Source organism: Xenopus laevis, chromosome 1L (genome assembly GCF_017654675.1).
Source record: "Xenopus laevis strain J_2021 chromosome 1L, Xenopus_laevis_v10.1, whole genome shotgun sequence".
Classification (NCBI taxonomy): domain Eukaryota; kingdom Metazoa; phylum Chordata; class Amphibia; order Anura; family Pipidae; genus Xenopus; species Xenopus laevis.
Window position 1 is genome coordinate 141,185,025 of NC_054371.1, and position 17,445 is coordinate 141,202,469.

The 17,445-nt window shown below is 39.0% G+C and overlaps 1 protein-coding gene across 1 annotated transcript in view; it reads left to right on the forward strand.

Annotated features, from left to right (window-relative positions):
- Positions 1 to 12,592, forward strand: part of c9orf85.L (chromosome 9 open reading frame 85 L homeolog) — a 23,973-nt gene extending 11,381 nt beyond the window's left edge. Inside the window, exons 3-4 of the mRNA XM_018258796.2 lie at positions 9,005 to 9,118; positions 11,144 to 12,592. Of these exons, the coding sequence (XP_018114285.1) occupies positions 9,005 to 9,118; positions 11,144 to 11,345 (316 nt within the window). The 3' untranslated portion in view covers positions 11,346 to 12,592. The remainder of the gene's footprint in view (positions 1 to 9,004; positions 9,119 to 11,143) is intronic.
- Positions 12,593 to 17,445: the final 4,853 nt, after the last annotated feature.

Sequence of the window (17,445 nt, forward strand, 5' to 3'; positions counted from 1 at the left end):
TGGCTGCCTACACACCAATATTACAGCTAAAATATATTTACTTGTTCAGGGCTAAAATTTTATATGGTAGAGAGAATTATTTGCATTGTAAACAGTGTAACCCTTTAAGTTTTAGGTGTTATAAAAAGAGAATAAAAGACAGACCCAAAGTAACCCCTACTCAACCACTAGGAATGCCTGGTAGTGGCATTGTAATTTTTTTTTTTTTTTTTTTCAAGACAAGATCTCTCCGTCTCTCTCCACAGTAGCTCACAGTACTAAGTGAATATTTATGAACCTCGCAGGTAGGGTGACTTCAGGTTAAGAAACCACCACAGGTGCAGGGGGTTAAGCATCAAGCATGGCCCCTCCCAGTTGGGAGATGCCTTTGAGCTGAACCCCCCCATTCCAGCAATGTCAACATGCCAGTCTTGCCCAGATCGCTTTTGGGTTGGCTAGGGAAGGGAAATGTGGAGACGTGTACAGGTGATGAATACCAAGTATATAGAATTGAATAGCTTTAGTCAAGATATACGTAACTTAAGAGGTACCTTATACTTCTGTGCATGGTAACATAATGTATTAAGGAACAGGAAATCACTGACAGAACTAGCAGGGAGAACCCTTGCTCGTTTATTGCGAATGCAACATTTCGGGGCGTAACCCCTTTGTCAAGCATACCGGATATTAGTGCACATAGAATTTAAAAGTATACCAATTAAACTTAATTAATGGACATAACACATGATCAAAATTGATAGACGTGAGCAGTGCAAATATTAATTATATAACAAAAGCATATTAAATAGTCCAAGAAAAAAAACAAATACACAGAATATTTGATGTATACAAAAAAAATAATTGTAGCAACAGTTCAAGTGTACCGTGCAATGTAGAAACAAATAAAACATTTCCTTTCCAAATATATCCATCCAGTGGCAAACATTATAAATAGTTTAATTAAATAGTAAAACAATTATTTCGTAGTGCAAATTGAACTAAAGTACAAAATGAGCTAAAGTGTCCTGTGCAATATAAAATCATTGAATACAAATAGGATATTTGCATTACTAATGCAAGATTATAAGGCCATCAAAAAGCAGCAAATTTATCAGATAATTTAAATAGACCTCAGAGTAACAAAATTCAAGAGATCCATAACATTGGAAATGAAGAGTGCTTTACAATATTATTTTACAGTCACAACTTAATTGAACTCCTATCTTACCCTACATATATGAAGAGGATAATCTTTCCCTGAGGCATATAACGGCATGCTGTTCATCTAAAAGAGAGAAGTGGTACGGATTAGTAAAGAGGGAAAATTACAGAAAACAGCTCATATAAATTCTTCATTTAACCCTTTTGGGTGGCGAGATTGTAAAGGCCAGATCCAATAACACTCTCTCTGTAATAGTAGTTTCTTTTTGTCCATGGCAGGTTTGGAAAAAACTTTTGCTAATATCTGCCAACGTAGCTGTGAAAGCTGATTGGTGTGGGAATGGAAATTTTTAGCCAATAAAGTTTTGCTCTTTGATGTTTCAAGCTTTTCATCCACCTTCCTGCCACGATTCTAAGCTCGTAATTAACGGATGGTAGGTGCGGATCGTGGATTTGTGCTCATTTAACCTCAGTTTCATAGCCCTACTTGTTTGTCCTACATATACCAGTCCACATGGACATTTGAGGCTATAAATTAGGTCCTTAGTGTCACATGTAAAATAACCGTGTACTGTATGTTTGGTACCCTGATGTGGGTGTGTTGCGTAAGACCCAGGGATAATGGCATTGCAATGGCCACAATTTATACAGGGGTAAGCCACTACTTTGGGTCCCCAAGATTGTGCGGATTCCTTTCTGTGTAATGGGTTTTTTCTTAGTAAGTTCACCTATATTTCTACCCCTCCTATAGGAGAATAAAGGAGGTAACCCAAACAAATGCCCATATTTATGGTCTGTACTCAAAATTTTCCAGTGTTTTAAGATGGTATTCCTGATAGTCTTAGAATTTGTGTCGAAAGAAGTTATAAAGGAAATTCTATGGGATTGAAGGTTATCTTTTGATTTTCTAATAAGGGCATCATCCCTAGGGATTCATTCCTCTTTCTTGTATTCATGAGAATTGATTGGTTATACCCCTTATCTACAAACCTTTGTACCATATTTAGGGATTCATACAGTTCAGGTGTGGACGTAACACACTTAACCCGCATTAGTTGGCTTCTTGGTAGTCCCTTAACCCTTTAAGTGCCAGCAGAATTTCACATTTTGGTTACGCGAAATGCCAGCCGTTTTTGAAACATTTGTGCTCTCTCACTTTAGTGGCATTTTCTGAGGGGAAACCTATAGTTTACCTAGGAAAACTATACATTGTTTTTTTCGGGAGAAACTGAGCTTTCTAAATCTGCCTGAGTTGTCATGTATTTCCACCTCTGCAAAAAGATTTATAGCTCTAAATACAAAAAAAAAATGAAAAAATCCTATTTTTCACAATATATGCATTTATACCAGAAAAATATTTCATTTTACGCATGAAAATCCAACTGATTTGGAAAGCCTCGTGTTTCACGAACGTGCCAATACCAGATATGTATAGTTTTAGCCAGATTTAGGACATCTGTACAGCAAAAACTCCCGGCAGTATATTACCGAATTTTGAAAGCAGAAGGCAGAAAACGGCATACTTTAGATTCCAAGGCCACAAAATCCTGAAACTGTAGGTTTACCCCAGAAAACCATATATTTTTAGAAAGTACACATTCTGCGGATTCCAAAATGGGTAACTATGTCTTTCTACTCCTAACTACCAAACATCAAAGCTTGTCTGAACGTAGCGGTTTTTATAAAAATGTATCAAAATTTTGAAAAATCACTTCAAAGGTTTTATTTTGCTGCTCCGCATATCACACACTATATTAGATACCAAGAAAAAGCACCCTGAATATGATTGCCAGGGGTCCACTGAACAGTTTGATCCCCATTGTGCATAGGTTTACCAAAGTACCTGGCATTTAGAGACCCCAATATGAAGTTAGCACATCCAAATTGTCCAGGACTTTACTTCAGCTACTGAAAAATTAACACATTGACTGCATTTTTTGTGGGGTAAAAACACAGAAAAATAGGTTTACCCCCCAAAACCATATATTTTTGGAAAGGACACATTCTACCGAATCTAAAATGGGTACCCATGCCTTTCTGCTCCAAACTACTGAGTCGCAAGGCTTTCCCAAAATTGTCGGTTTTGGTGAAATATCTGAAAATTGCCTCAAACCTTCAACTTCCCAGCACCATATCACCCATGTATCATTAGGTACCAAGAAAAAGCACCCTAAATATGATTGCCAGGGGTCCTCCAAACAGTTTAGTGCCCATTGTTCATAGGTTTACAAAAGTATATGGCATTTAGAGGCCCCAAAATGAAGTTAGCACATACAAATAGTCCTGTGGGTAACTTCAGCTAATGAAAAATCAACACATTGACTGCATTTTTTATGGGGTAAAAACACAGAAAAATAGGTTTACCCCCCAAAACCATATATTTTTGGAAAGGACACATTCTACCGAATCTAAAATGGGTACCCATGCCTTTCTGCTCCAAACTACTGAGTCGCAAGGCTTTCCCAAAATTGTCGGTTTTGGTGAAATATCTGAAAATTGCCTCAAACCTTCAACTTCCCAGCACCATATAACCCATGTATCATAAGGTACCAAGAAAAAGCACCCTAAATATGATTGCCAGGGGTCCTCCAAACAGTTTGGTGCCCATTGTTCATAGGTTTACCAAAGTATATGGCATTTAGAGGCCCCAAAATGAAGTTAGCACATACAAATAGTCCTGTGGGTAACTTCAGCTAATGAAAAATCAGCACATTGACTGCATTTTTTGTGGGGTAAAAACACAGAAAAATAGGTTTACCCCCCAAAACCATATATTTTTGGAAAGGACACATTCTACCGAATCTAAAATGGGTACCCATGCCTTTCTGCTCCAAACTACTGAGTCGCAAGGCTTTCCCAAAATTGTCGGTTTTGGTGAAATATCTGAAAATTGCCTCAAACCTTCAACTTCCCAGCACCATATCACCCATGTATCATTAGGTACCAAGAAAAAGCACCCTAAATATGATTGCCAGGGGTCCTCCAAACAGTTTGGTGCCCATTGTTCATAGGTTTACCAAAGTATATGGCATTTAGAGGCCCCAAAATGAAGTTAGCACATACAAATAGTCCTGTGGGTAACTTCAGCTAATGAAAAATCAGCACATTGACTGCATTTTTTGTGGGGTAAAAACACAGAAAAATAGGTTTACCCCCCAAAACCATATATTTTTGGAAAGGACACATTCTACCGAATCTAAAATGGGTACCCATGCCTTTCTGCTCCATACTACTGAGTCGCAAGGCTTTCCCAAAATTGTCGGTTTTGGTGAAATATCTGAAAATTGCCTCAAAGCTTCAACTTCCCAGCACCATATCACCCATGTATCATTAGGTACCAAGAAAAAGCACCCTAAATATGATTGCATGGGGTCCTCCAAACAGTTTGGTGCCCATTGTTCATAGCTTTACCAAAGTATCTGGCATTTAGAGACCCCAAAATGAAGCTAGCGCATACAAATAGTCCTGTGGGTAACTTCAGCTAATGAAAAATCAACACATTGACTGCATTTTTTGTGGGGTAAAAACACAGAAATATAGCTTTACCCCCAAAACCATATATTTTTGGAAAGGACACATTCTACCGAATCTAAAATGGGTACCCATGCCTTTCTGCTCCATACTACTGAGTCGCAAGGCTTTCCCAAAATTGTCTGTTTTGGTGAAATATCTGAAAATTGCCTCAAAGCTTCAACTTCCCAGCACCATATCACCCATGTATCATTAGGTGCCAAGAAAAAGCCCCCTAAATATGATTGCCAGGGTTCCTCCAAACAGTTTGGTGCCCATTGTTCATAGTTTTACCAAAGTATCTGGCATTTAGAGGCCCCAAAATGAAGTTAGCTCATACAAATAGTCCTGTGGGTAACTTCAGCTAATGAAAAATCAACACATTGACTGCATTTTTTGTGGGGTAAAAACACAGAAATATTGGTTTACCCCCCAAAACCATATATTTTTGGAAAGGACACATTCTACCGAATCTAAAATGGGTACCCATGCCTTTCTGCTCCAAACGACTGAGTCGCAAGGCTTTCCCAAAAATGGCAGTTTTGGTGAAATACCTGAAAATTGCCTCAAAGCTTAAACTTTCCAGCATTGTATCGTCCATGTATCATTACCAGCATAAAGCATCCTAAATATGAATGCCGGGGGTCTACTTAACAGTTTGATACCCAATAAACATAGATTTACCAAACTATGTGGCATACAGAGACCCCCAAATCCACATAGGGGATATGAATTTTCACGTATGACACTCTGGCTACTACAACATAAGCACCCAATGAGAGCCCCTAACAATATGGAGACCCTAGAAAACCATATATTTTCCGAAAGTACACAGTCTGACAAATCTAAAGCATGTAAAGACATCTTTCTACTGCAAACTATCAAACCGCAAAGCAATGCTAAACATAACGCTTTTTATGAAATTTCTGAAAATAGTCACAAAGCAAGCATTTTACCCCATTATATACCCCATATTTTGTAACGTACCAGCAAAAGTCATCGTAAATATGAACGCCAGGGCTGTACTGAACAGTTTGATCCCTGATATGAAAAGATTTACCAAACTAGGTGGCGTACAGAGACGCCCAAATGAAAATAGTACAAATGAATTTTCACATATGACACTGATTGCTACAATACAAGCACCTGGTATGTGCATTATGCACCATAAGACCCCCTAACAGTATGGAGACCCTAGAAAACTATATAGTTTCTGAAAGTACACATTCAGGCGAATCTAAAGCAAGTAATTACATCTTTCTACTGCAAACTACCAAACCACAAAGCTATGCTAAACATAAGGCTTTTTTTTTAACTTTCTGAAAATAGTCACAAAGCTTGCATTTTACCCCATTATATACCCCACATTTTGTAACGTACCAACAAAAGTCATCCTAAATATGAACGCCAGGGGTGTACTGAACAGTTTGATGCCTGATATGAAAAGATTTACCAAACTAGGTGGCATACAGAGATGCCCAAATGAAAATAGTACAAATGAATTTTCACATATGACACTGATTGCTACAATACAAGCACCTGGTATGTGCATTATGCACCATAAGACCCCCTAACAGTATGGAGACCCTAGAAAACTATATAGTTTCTGAAAGTACACATTCAGGCGAATCTAAAGCAAGTAATTACATCTTTCTACTGCAAACTACCAAACCGCAAAGCAATCCTAAACATAACGCTTTTTATGAAATTTCTGAAAATAGTCACAAAGCAAGCATTTTACCCCATTATATACCCCACATTTTGCAACGTACCAGCAAAAGTCATCCTAAATATGAACGCCAGGGGTGTACTGAACAGTTTGATGCCTGATATGAAAAGATTTACCAAACTAGGTGGCATACAGAGACGCCCAAATGAAAATAGTACATATGAATTTTCACGTATGACACACTGACTGCTACAATACAAGCACCTGGTATGTGCATTATGCACCATAAGACCCCCTAACAGTATGGAGACCCTAGAAAACCATATATTTTCCGAAAGTACACATTCAGACGGATCTAAAGCAAGTAATTACATCTTTCTACTGCAAACTACCAAACCGCAAAGCAATCCTAAACATAATGCTTTTTAAGAAATTTCTGCAAATAGTCACAAAGCAAGCATTTTACCCCATTATATACCCCACATTTTGCAACGTACCAGTAAAAGTCATCCTAAATATGAACGCCAGGGGTGTACTGAACAGTTTGATGCCTGATATGAAAAGATTTACCAAACTAGGTGGCATACAGAGACGCCCAAATGAAAATAGTACATATGAATTTTCACGTATGACACACTGACTGCTACAATACTAGCACCTGGTATGTGCATTATGCACCATAAGACCCCCTAACAGTATGAAGACCCTAGAAACCCATATATTTTCCGAAAGTACACATTCAGACGAATCTAAAGCAAGTAATTACATCTTTCTACTGCAAACTACCAAACCGCAAAGCAATGCTAAACATAACAGTTTTTATGGAATTTCTGAAAATAGTCACAAAGCAAGCATTTTACCCCATTATATACCCCACATTTTGTAACGTACCAGCAAAAGTCATCCTAAATATGAACGCCAGGGGTGTACTGAACAGTTTGATGCCTGGTATGAAAAGATTTACCAAACTATTTTGCACACAGAGACCTCCAAATGGTTATATAGCAGACAAAATTTTCATGGTCAAAATGAAGTAACAAAGAACAAAGCGAAATGGTATAAAATCACTAAAATCCAACAAAATCGCAAAAATCAATGCTTTTTTTTTTTCCGCCTACTGTAATCAGCAGTCAGAATCAATGGTTGAATATTTTAGCATGGCCAAATAAGTTTTACAGACAGAAACAGGGGAACAACACCATCGCACAGCTGAAAATGTAATAAAATGGCTAAACAAGCAATAAAATGGCTAAAAATGCACAAAAATCACCAGAATTGCAGTATAATCACCAAAATAACATACAAAAGGTATTGCGCAGTGCAATTAGCGAATACGCTATTCGCAATGGCAATAAAACAGTTTTTTCAGGCAAAAAAAAACAGACGATGCGATAAAAACAAAAAAACAAAGACACAACATAGTGTAAGTGTGTATGTGTGTGTAGAACTGACCAATTGCATGTTGTGTGCGTGTGCAAGCGTGTGGGGGTGCTGTGAATGTGTGTGACCCCCCTGATCCCCCAAAAATGTATGTGATTGTGTGTAAGTGTGAATGTAAGTGTGTAATGGGAAAATAAGTGTGTGTTTGTGTGTTTGTGTGTGTTTGTGTGTGTTTGTGTGTGTGGATGGGCACTAACCTGGGAGTAGTAGGGTCCAGATCGTCCAGCAGAGCTGCAGGCAGAGCTGGCACCGTCCTCTTCTGATGATCCGGTAAAAGGGGCGGAGCTTAGCGGCCAGGAAGTGCAGGCAGCAGCATAGCACGTCCATTCCACGTGCTGCTGCTGCCTTTGGGGCCCCTGGGCTATAGAGCCTCAGGGGCCACTCATTCCCTGCCTAGGCTTGTTGCCTGGGGGCTGGGGAATGAGTCTGAACAGAGCGAGCAGCTTTACAAGCCGCTCCTCTGTTCACAGAGTGCAGGCAGCAGCAGAGCACGTAGATTTCACGTGCCTGCTGCTGCCTAGGGGCCCCTGGGCGATCGCGACCCAGGGGCCCCTTGTTCTTCACCTAGGCTCGTTGCCTAGGGGCTGGGGAACCGGTGGATAGCACTTAGAACGGAGCGAGTGACTTTACAAGTCGCTCCTCCGTTCTGAAAGTGCAGGCAGCAGCAGGGCACATATATTGCACGTGCCTGCTGCTGCCTTGGGGCCCCTGGGCGATCGCGCCTCAGGGGCCACTCGTTCCCAGCCCCTGCTCGTTGCCTGGGGGCTGGGGAACGAAAAGGAACGGAGCAAGCGGCTTGAAAAGCCGCTCCTCCGTTCCCTAACCCTGAAATGCTGCAGAACGTAGAATCTACGTTCTGTGGCATTTCAAGTGTCATTCCCACAGAACGTAGATTCTACGTGGGGTGGCACTTAAAGGGTTAAAAAGGCCCGGTGGGTGGAAACTAGTTGGTCTAAGAAGATTGTTTTTATCTGTTGGTTTACTATACAACGAAGTGACCAACGTGGTCCCTATCACCTGCATACTATGATCCGGAAAATGCAGTACAGCTGAATCAGACTCGAAGGTGAATTTAATTGTAGAGTGAACACTTTTCAAATAGCCGACAAATTCTTTCAACTTATGCAACAACCCTGACCATGGTGCTTGGTGATATAATGTATTAACCTAACCTTTGTAACATGTAAGTTACACATTCTCATTCATTGTTATCTTTTATTATTATTCCTTCTTTATTTCTAACAGTGTCAAATGTCTGCAGAAGACCGTTAAGGACGCCTATCATATTATCTGCAAGCCGTGTGCCTTGCAGCACGAACTTTGTGCCAAATGTGGAAAAAAGGAGGAGGTTGTTTTACCGTAAGTAAAGGATACCTGCTGTAAATATCTTTTGTGGCAGCAGCTGCATGCTGTTTCAAAGTCAGATTGATCTGGATCTATACTCTTATTTAAGATGTTAGTGATTCAATATGTTCTGCTATGGTTAAGCAAAGGGAAGGTAGAAACAGGGCAAAAAAAATTGCACAACTTGAACAAAAACTAGAGTATGAAATAAATAAAGGAAGGAGGCATGAAAAAGTCCAAGGTGCACTGAATTCCCATTGGGTTTACTGAAAGACAGTGGTGCAGTATAATTACCAACAGTATGGGGGGTATATTATAGTGCAGAGAAACAATAAAATGTTATACTATTTGCCTTTCCCAAAATAAGCAGCTTATGTCGTAAAAGGGATAATGCACTCTTTGAAGAAATCTAACGAACAATATATAGTAGGGTTTAATGATCTGCATATGATCTCAACACAGGTTTCAGAACTCTTGTGATTCTTTCAAAAATTTCCAGTAGAGTAATACCTTATGTCATTCACAATTTTACAAATAAACTTACATGTAGGAGCAGCTTTTTCAGGCCCACTATAGAGCCCCCTGATTTGTTTGTTTGTTTGTTTGTTTTTGCACTATGCATCCACCTCTTGCATTGTAGGGTGCAAGTCTTTGGGCAGAGAGTAGTTGTATCTCACTCTAATTTTTTATCTGCTATGCAGTATATATATCTCTTCTATAGTGAGAGTGATCTATCTAGTGCAGGGGTCCCCGACCATTTTTTTACCCATTTTTACCAAGTCCAAATGTAAAATGACATGGGAGGCAACACAAGCATGAAAAAAATGTGCCAAATAAAATGTAATTGGCTGTTTGGTAGCACTTTGTGGACTGGCAGCCTACATTTGGCTCTAATTTGGCAGGGTGCTCTGGTTTTTATGCTACCAAAACTTGTCTCCAAGCCAGGAATTGAAAAAGAATCACCTGCTTTGAGGCCACTGAAGGCAACATCCAAGGGGTTGGTGAGCAACATGTTGCTCATAAACCACTGGTTGGGGATTACTGATCTAGTGGCTAGACACACAGGCCAAATGATTGGATTGCACAGGAAGTGTTGGGGAACTCCAAGTGGATAACCTCCAATGGTGGATGGCAGCAAGTGAGATGGAGCACAATGTCTCATGGAGTTAAGCAACCGACAAGACATTTAGTCCTGAGCTATTGATTTCACACTGCTAGCTCAAAGATTTAAGGGCCTTTGTACAGGCCGAGGATTAGGCTGTTAAATTATCCTGGTTGAGGGCAGCTTCCAACTCCAAGTTGGAAAGATGTAAGTTGCATGCATCTGGAGTATGGTGAAGGTGAGTTGTAGAAGCTTATGAGCTTATATACAAAGTGAAGATATAGTTCCATCCACTTCTTGAACACAGGCCATGTGCAGAACTTGTTTCCCATTGTATGGCTTAAATATTGTAGAAAAAGTAATTTACAAAGAAAATCTCTTTCACTAATAAATTCCTATTTTTTTTTTTTTATATTGAACCCTATGCACCCAGAACTCCCATTCATACTGTCAGAAGTATTTCTAGCTACTATATTGGCACAAAATCGTCACAGCCAAGGAATTCATCACATAACTTTTTACAGTGATGGCTGTATAGTTCTATATGTACTAAAGCCAAACATCTCCTTTTAGTAAAGTAAAAAGGCTCTTGCTGCACTATTAATAAAAGTGCAAGGCTGAAAAATACACCAAAATCATACACTTCAGTGGAATCTGGAAAAGTCTATTGAAATCGAGTAAACCTGCATAGTTGTTAAATTCCATATTTTTTTCTCAATCTTTTATAACTTTATAACATTGCTGTGTAAAATGCACTGTCAGAAGCCATATTTTTGTCAGCTTATAAATACCACTCTAAACAATTAACTCTGTACAGAACATTCACTTAAAGTATGTGTACAGCACTGCTTATACATAAGCTCTATATGAATAAAGGCATATTCATACATATATTGCATTGCATTTATATTTTCAATTTTTTTCTATTTCATATATAGAATTGGCAAATTGCCAGAGGCATCAAACAGTCCGTGTACAACTAACAATCAGGAGAATTCAAGTTGTGATGAAGAAGAAGAAGAGGAAGCAGGCAGTGATTTAGATTTTGACATTGATTTGGAAGCTTCTGATGATGAAGTCAAAGAAGAAAAGAAGAGAAGCAAAAGGCCATCTAAAAATAAGGCTGCAACTGGAAGCTAGCATCTTTTAATAGCCGGGATGCTTAGAAGATCTGACGAGATGGCTCTTTTTGTGGACATTTACCATCAGCAAAAATATCACTTAATTTAATATTTTAATCCTATGTACTCTGTTGTATAAGTGATGCTTCTTTCAGAAATTCCAAGTACTTGGGTTTATTTCCCCTCTCCCTTATGAATGGTGCTGGCTACAGGTTAAAATTATAATTAAAAAATATGTACAGCAGCTCTTCTGGGGCGTGTATTAATGTGTTTTTGTCTGCCTTTGTATAGCAGGTACAAAGATGGGGACACATGGGCAGTAAAGGGCAGAGAGTTTTCTGATAAAGCTGGCCTATGGTTGGGGAGAGGGTTCTGTTGTTTAATTGTTACTCCTTTTATTTTTCTATCTAGCTCTGATCAAGCACCAGTGAGCCTCTGAAATAGAATATACTTGGAAGGAAATACACACAGCAATATAGGTACAAGGAAATACATTCCTCTATGCTAGCATGAAAAACTGACTATTTATAGAACATACAAAAAAAAGACAACTTACCCCTGTACTATGAAAACAGAATTGTTCTGGGACACAAGGAACTTACTGTTATGCTAGAGTTCCATTAGTACATCAAATCACAGGTACCTCTTGAACTTCCTTTCAAGTATAAAATTTGGGGAAATCCAGATACTTAGAGAGACAAAAGGTAATTTTGAAATTCACTGACACCGGGAATTTACAATTTTCTCATACTTGCCACATTTCAAACCCGACGATCAACTATAATCTAACAAGTTACCCAGCTAGTTTAGTTGCACAACTTTGTTTTTAGTTTTTCACATTGTTATGTCTTCTCTTGGCTTATTTGAAAAGTCACCACCTTTTCATAACAATGATCAACCTGTGACTCTCCATATATTGCCATTCCGTAATCTATAAATAACTCAGACAGAGAATTTCAGTTGAAATTGTTCAGATTCTATAGATTTGGTTCCTAATAATTATAAATGATAACTCTCGGGCTGATCTGGTAACATAGGCGTTAAATTGCCCAAGAGCATTCCAGTGGGCAAATAGTTTTGATCAACTACAAATTATTAAATAAAACCAAAGTGCTGATTGATTATAATAACTACCAAAATAAAGGAAATATGTGTTGCCCAGTTATAAATATACACCAATATAGCAGCCTTCTCTGTGATGTTCTTAGTGCAGTCACTACCTGCTCTTAGGAAATGTGCCTTTGAAATAAAGCTGTTTTCATTTCACCACTGTGAGTTAGTGGAGTGCGAATCTCACTTGTGTGGATTCACTACCTGCTTTTACCCTTGATAAATGGTTTTCAAATTTGGGACTGAAACCCCTGGATGAAGTTGCCCAACCTGGAGGACAATTAGTCTTATATTTGGGGAAAATGCTTATTGTTATGGTCAGGGTGAGCACAGCATGGCTAGAATGAGCTGTTAATTGCTGAATAATTTGCATTCCTAGTTAGTTAAGTCTTTAACATGAATTTAGTACAGGGGAAACGTACAATAATATTATGTTAGCCCAGGGGTCCCCAACTGCCAGTACCAAGTCTGGGCCGCCAAGCCTAGGGAACAATTAACGCGGTACACCGAATTGGACGCCGGGTGCCGGAACTGGATGCTGGTGCTCCAGAATTGGACGCAGACCCCTCCCTGCACCCAACCCCCCTCATCTGGTCCCTGGGCCAAAAAAGGTTGGGGACCACTGGTTTAGCTTTTTTTATTTTTTTTAAATCATTTCAGACCACCAATGACATCAGACCACACTCAAGATCTTGCAATCGATAGCCAGCTCAGGATGTCACATGGAATGGGAATGATCAGCCAAATAATAGTGCAATATGGGCAGGGACACGTGGGAGCAAGCGGAGGGACTTGCCTTGGGTGCCAGTACCTTTTGGCTCGGCACTGGTCAAAGCATGTTGATCCAGTGCCGGAACCATGAACGAGTGCACAGTGAGTCCCTAAATATCCTCACACCATAGAATACGATGGCAAATATATATTACACATACCACAGGGCAGATTTACAATCATATGGGCTAAATTGCACCATATCAACCAATGTGCTTTTGCTTTCGTTTTCTTACTTGTAGTACACTGCTTAAAGATATTTGTTTTTGGCACCTTTAGCACCTGTGTTAATAATTGAACAGGGTAGGGTGCAGCTTACATAAAAGGAGTATTCTTTTAAGGAGGTTTCATTTCCCATTTCCTTGTCTGAAAATCCCTTTGATATAAGCCGCACCCTACCTTGCCTTTTTGTTTAATGTCATGAAAGGTTGCATTTTACTAACATTAATAGCCAATGAATGTACCAAGAGTCCAGAAAAAAAAATTTTTTTATTTAATTGTCTAATGCAACTCAAGGCTGCTCATTATTCATGCATGTTAACTCAAATTCTCAGCCAACGAAGAATCTCTGAGCAAACTATAATTTATTCCTCATTTACAGTCAAATAAAGGATTTAAACGATACTTATCAAAAACCTGAAGTTTTACACTTAGAGGCAGATTTATCAAAAAAATTTATTAAAAGTGAATTTTAGAAGTAAACATTTCGAACTAATTTTTGGGTACTTCGACTAGGGAATAGTCCAACTTTGATTCGAATTTGAAAAACTTTGAAATTCGAAGGTCAAATTTTTTTTGAAGTACTGTTTCCTAAAAATTCGACTTCGACCATTCGCCACCTAAAAGCTGTCGAAGTTCTGTTTTAGCCTATAGGGGACCTCCTAGAACCTGTATGGAGGCAATTGGGGGAGTTTGGGAGATCGAAGGTCGAAGTAAAAAAAACTTCGAATCGAAGTAGCGCTACTTCGAATCGTATTAGGCCCACTTCGACCTCAAAAAACTTTGACCACCATTCGATTGGTCTTTTTGAATTCGAAGTTCGAAGTATTCTTAACTTCGACCTTTGATAAATATGCCCCTTAATGTGGCTGTTATTTTATACTAAGACATGGATGGAATGCATTTAGTCTAAGTAGTGAGTGCCATCTAGTGGCAAATGTAAGGTTTTCAAATGAAAATGTTTTTTGAAATAGGTGCACTTAATATCCTGTCAAAAACACATAATTCATTCAAAAATTGGTTTGTTATATCTGTCTTATGTAATACACGCTATTGAAAGAGTTTTAATAGAAAGGGTTATTTTCTTTTATAAGAAAAGTTACATATATAGCAAATACAGTAGAACCCACATTTTATATTTTTCAGAAAAAAATGTATAAAAAATCAGGAAATGTATTCGTTATCATATATAGACAGGACCACAAAAACACAATATAAAATGAGGGGTAAAATGTATTAGTGCAAAGTGTTGTTGCATAATAGGTGCTATGGTGTTGTTTTACTCTTATTTTCTGTCTAATTACTAAATCTTATTTTTCATACAAATCACTATGTTGCCACAATCTTCTCTATTCTATTTAAATGAGTTGATTCCTCACAAAATATTAGGTAAAGCAAAGCTGTCTAACAGGAAGCCCACAGGCCATATGTGATCCCCACCCCATGCCGATACGGTATTTACATAGTATCTACATAGTCATCTTTGTATGACATCAATGTTTTATAATAACTGCCATGGAAATTATTGGACAACATTGAGGTAGTACAGAGAGTCATGTAGTGACATAGTCACTTTGTGCCCCAGTCCAAAACAAACAACAACTATTAAATGTTTGCTTATATTATATTAGATGCATTTGATGAAGTGAACTGCTGGTTGGATGTCACGGATCAATGAACCAAACTTTCTCTCTTTCTCCATAAATAAATAAATACATAACCCCTGTAGAGAGTTATTAGACTGCAGGCAGGAAAAAATGTCCCTGCTTTAGAGCTATGGTAAAGATGGTGGCTCTTCCAGTGCAGGCACATGCTCCTTGTCAGACAGTGTTGACAGGGTATACCATAAGATCACGGTGTGTCCAAACCAGGGTCGGAGTGTGCCGGCGGGACACCGGTAAAAAACCAGATGGACCCCGGCTCTTGCTGCCCCCGACCACTTTCTCCAGCCCTGGTTGTGGCAAAAGAAGGTACACGCATGTGTGTGCGGGCTAAAGGTAGGTTGCGGCTACTGCAGGAGTCCAGAGTAGGCTTTGCGGTGGGGGGCCCTGAGACAGCAGCCCCAGTGGGCCCCGGGTAAAACTAAAAGCACATTGGCTATTGTTATTAGCTGTTTCTGGGGCCAGATTTTAAAATGATGCACCCATAGGCCAGTAAAGGAAGGTGACCCCACCTCAACCCTAACACGTGACCATGAGCACCCCCCCCCCTTGCTGGTTGCAGACATCATCCCACTTGTTTCTCCACAAACCTGTCCCCCACTCCTCTTTGCATAGTAAAGGGAGAATGGAGCTGCACTGTGGACTCATCAGTAGGTAGCGGAGGGGCATGCCACCTCTAAAACTTTGTTGCCCTAGGCCTGGGTCCCACAAATCCGGCCTTGTTCCTGAAGTAAGAGGGGCCACAGTTCCCTTGCATTCCATTGTATAACACAGAACAGAAGTAGAGAGCCTATGCTTGTCCTATATACTATAACAAACAATCTTTAAAATTTGCTCTGCCGTGTGACATCTGTACACAGATGCCTTTCTTAAAACCAAAACAGTATATGTGTATCATTGCAATCCAAATATTAATAGAAAGTATCTTGATAATGATAGATCTATATTGGTTTCATCTTAATACTATACAACACACATGCTTGTAGTTTCTTGGTCTGCATGCAGTTGCTCATTGTTTCCTTTTTTTCCATACTGTGCTTTATCACAGATCTGGGCCGTTTAATGTGTCACTATACATTGCCAGGGGAAATGAAAGTTTGGAAATTGGCACCAGCCAAGGGGATATTATCTGCAAAACCACGTCTAAGCGCAGGTCTGGGTATACAATAGCTGCTGATTAGCCCTTATACCACAGGGAGAAGAGGAAATAATAGAGCACATCAGAAAATTGAAAGGAAGGATGTGATGTCACATAGCTGTCTGCGACTGATACCCGTCGTCCGGCCCGTTTGCTGAAATCTCTGCTAATAGCGGGGTGGTGACACAAAGTACAGTACTTAATCTTCTCGTGATATCTAACCAGTGCTGGACACAATGTATAGATGACGTGAAGGCATATAGAAAACAGGAAACCTTTTTGTATTTTTCAGAGCTGCTTTATTTTTATTGCTTTGCCCTGTCTTTCAACACGCAGGATATTGCTACATGATTCATATTTCATTTTCCGTGTCCTACTGAAACTCATTTTCCATGTAAAAGTGTTTTTTTTTTGTTGTTTTTTTTAAAATCTCATATCCATTTATACATTTTACATTATGTTTGTCAGCTGATATACAGTATTTAAAACAATGTATAGAAAGTAAATAGGATTTTTTTCTATAGAGATCATTTATTAAGGATGCTGTCAAGTGTCATTTCAAAATGATCTACGTAGAAGTGAACTTTAATAGCAATAAGAACAAGGTGTACAGGGCATGTGCTTTGTTTGGCACTAGACAGGAATCATCACTTGCCTCTTATTTCCTTCCTGTGCTCTAACCTTCTGTATAGCATCTGCTCCTCCACCCCTTGTTCTTTTAACTTAGTTGCAAATTGTTCTAATTCATTTCCTCTCTGACTCAAAGGTTTGATAAATATGGATTATTTACCAACAAGAAGGCAGGATGTAAAGTGCACAAAATGGACACAAAGTGCCATTTTTTGTACACTGTGTTCATCCCTTCACAAATTGCCATTTTGGAGCACAGAAACCTGTGTCGGCCCACATGAATACATCGCTGGCTGTATTGTAGTGCAGAATCATTTTGAATATTTAAAGTCACCTTGGAGCTGACCTGTATAAAAGAGGGGGTACATTATTCACTATAATTTCATTTATGCCATATGTTTTTTTCCTGACCACAAAAAAGTTTCTCCCTAATAAAAGATGAAAGCTGCAAAGGAAATGTTACTAAACAGAAAATGGTTTCTCTACTTAAAGAACATGTAAAGCCTACATTTTCCATCCATGTTTATAAATTGGGCACATATCCCCCACCCAAATGGCATTATTTGTACAGCATATACCCCTCCATTTGC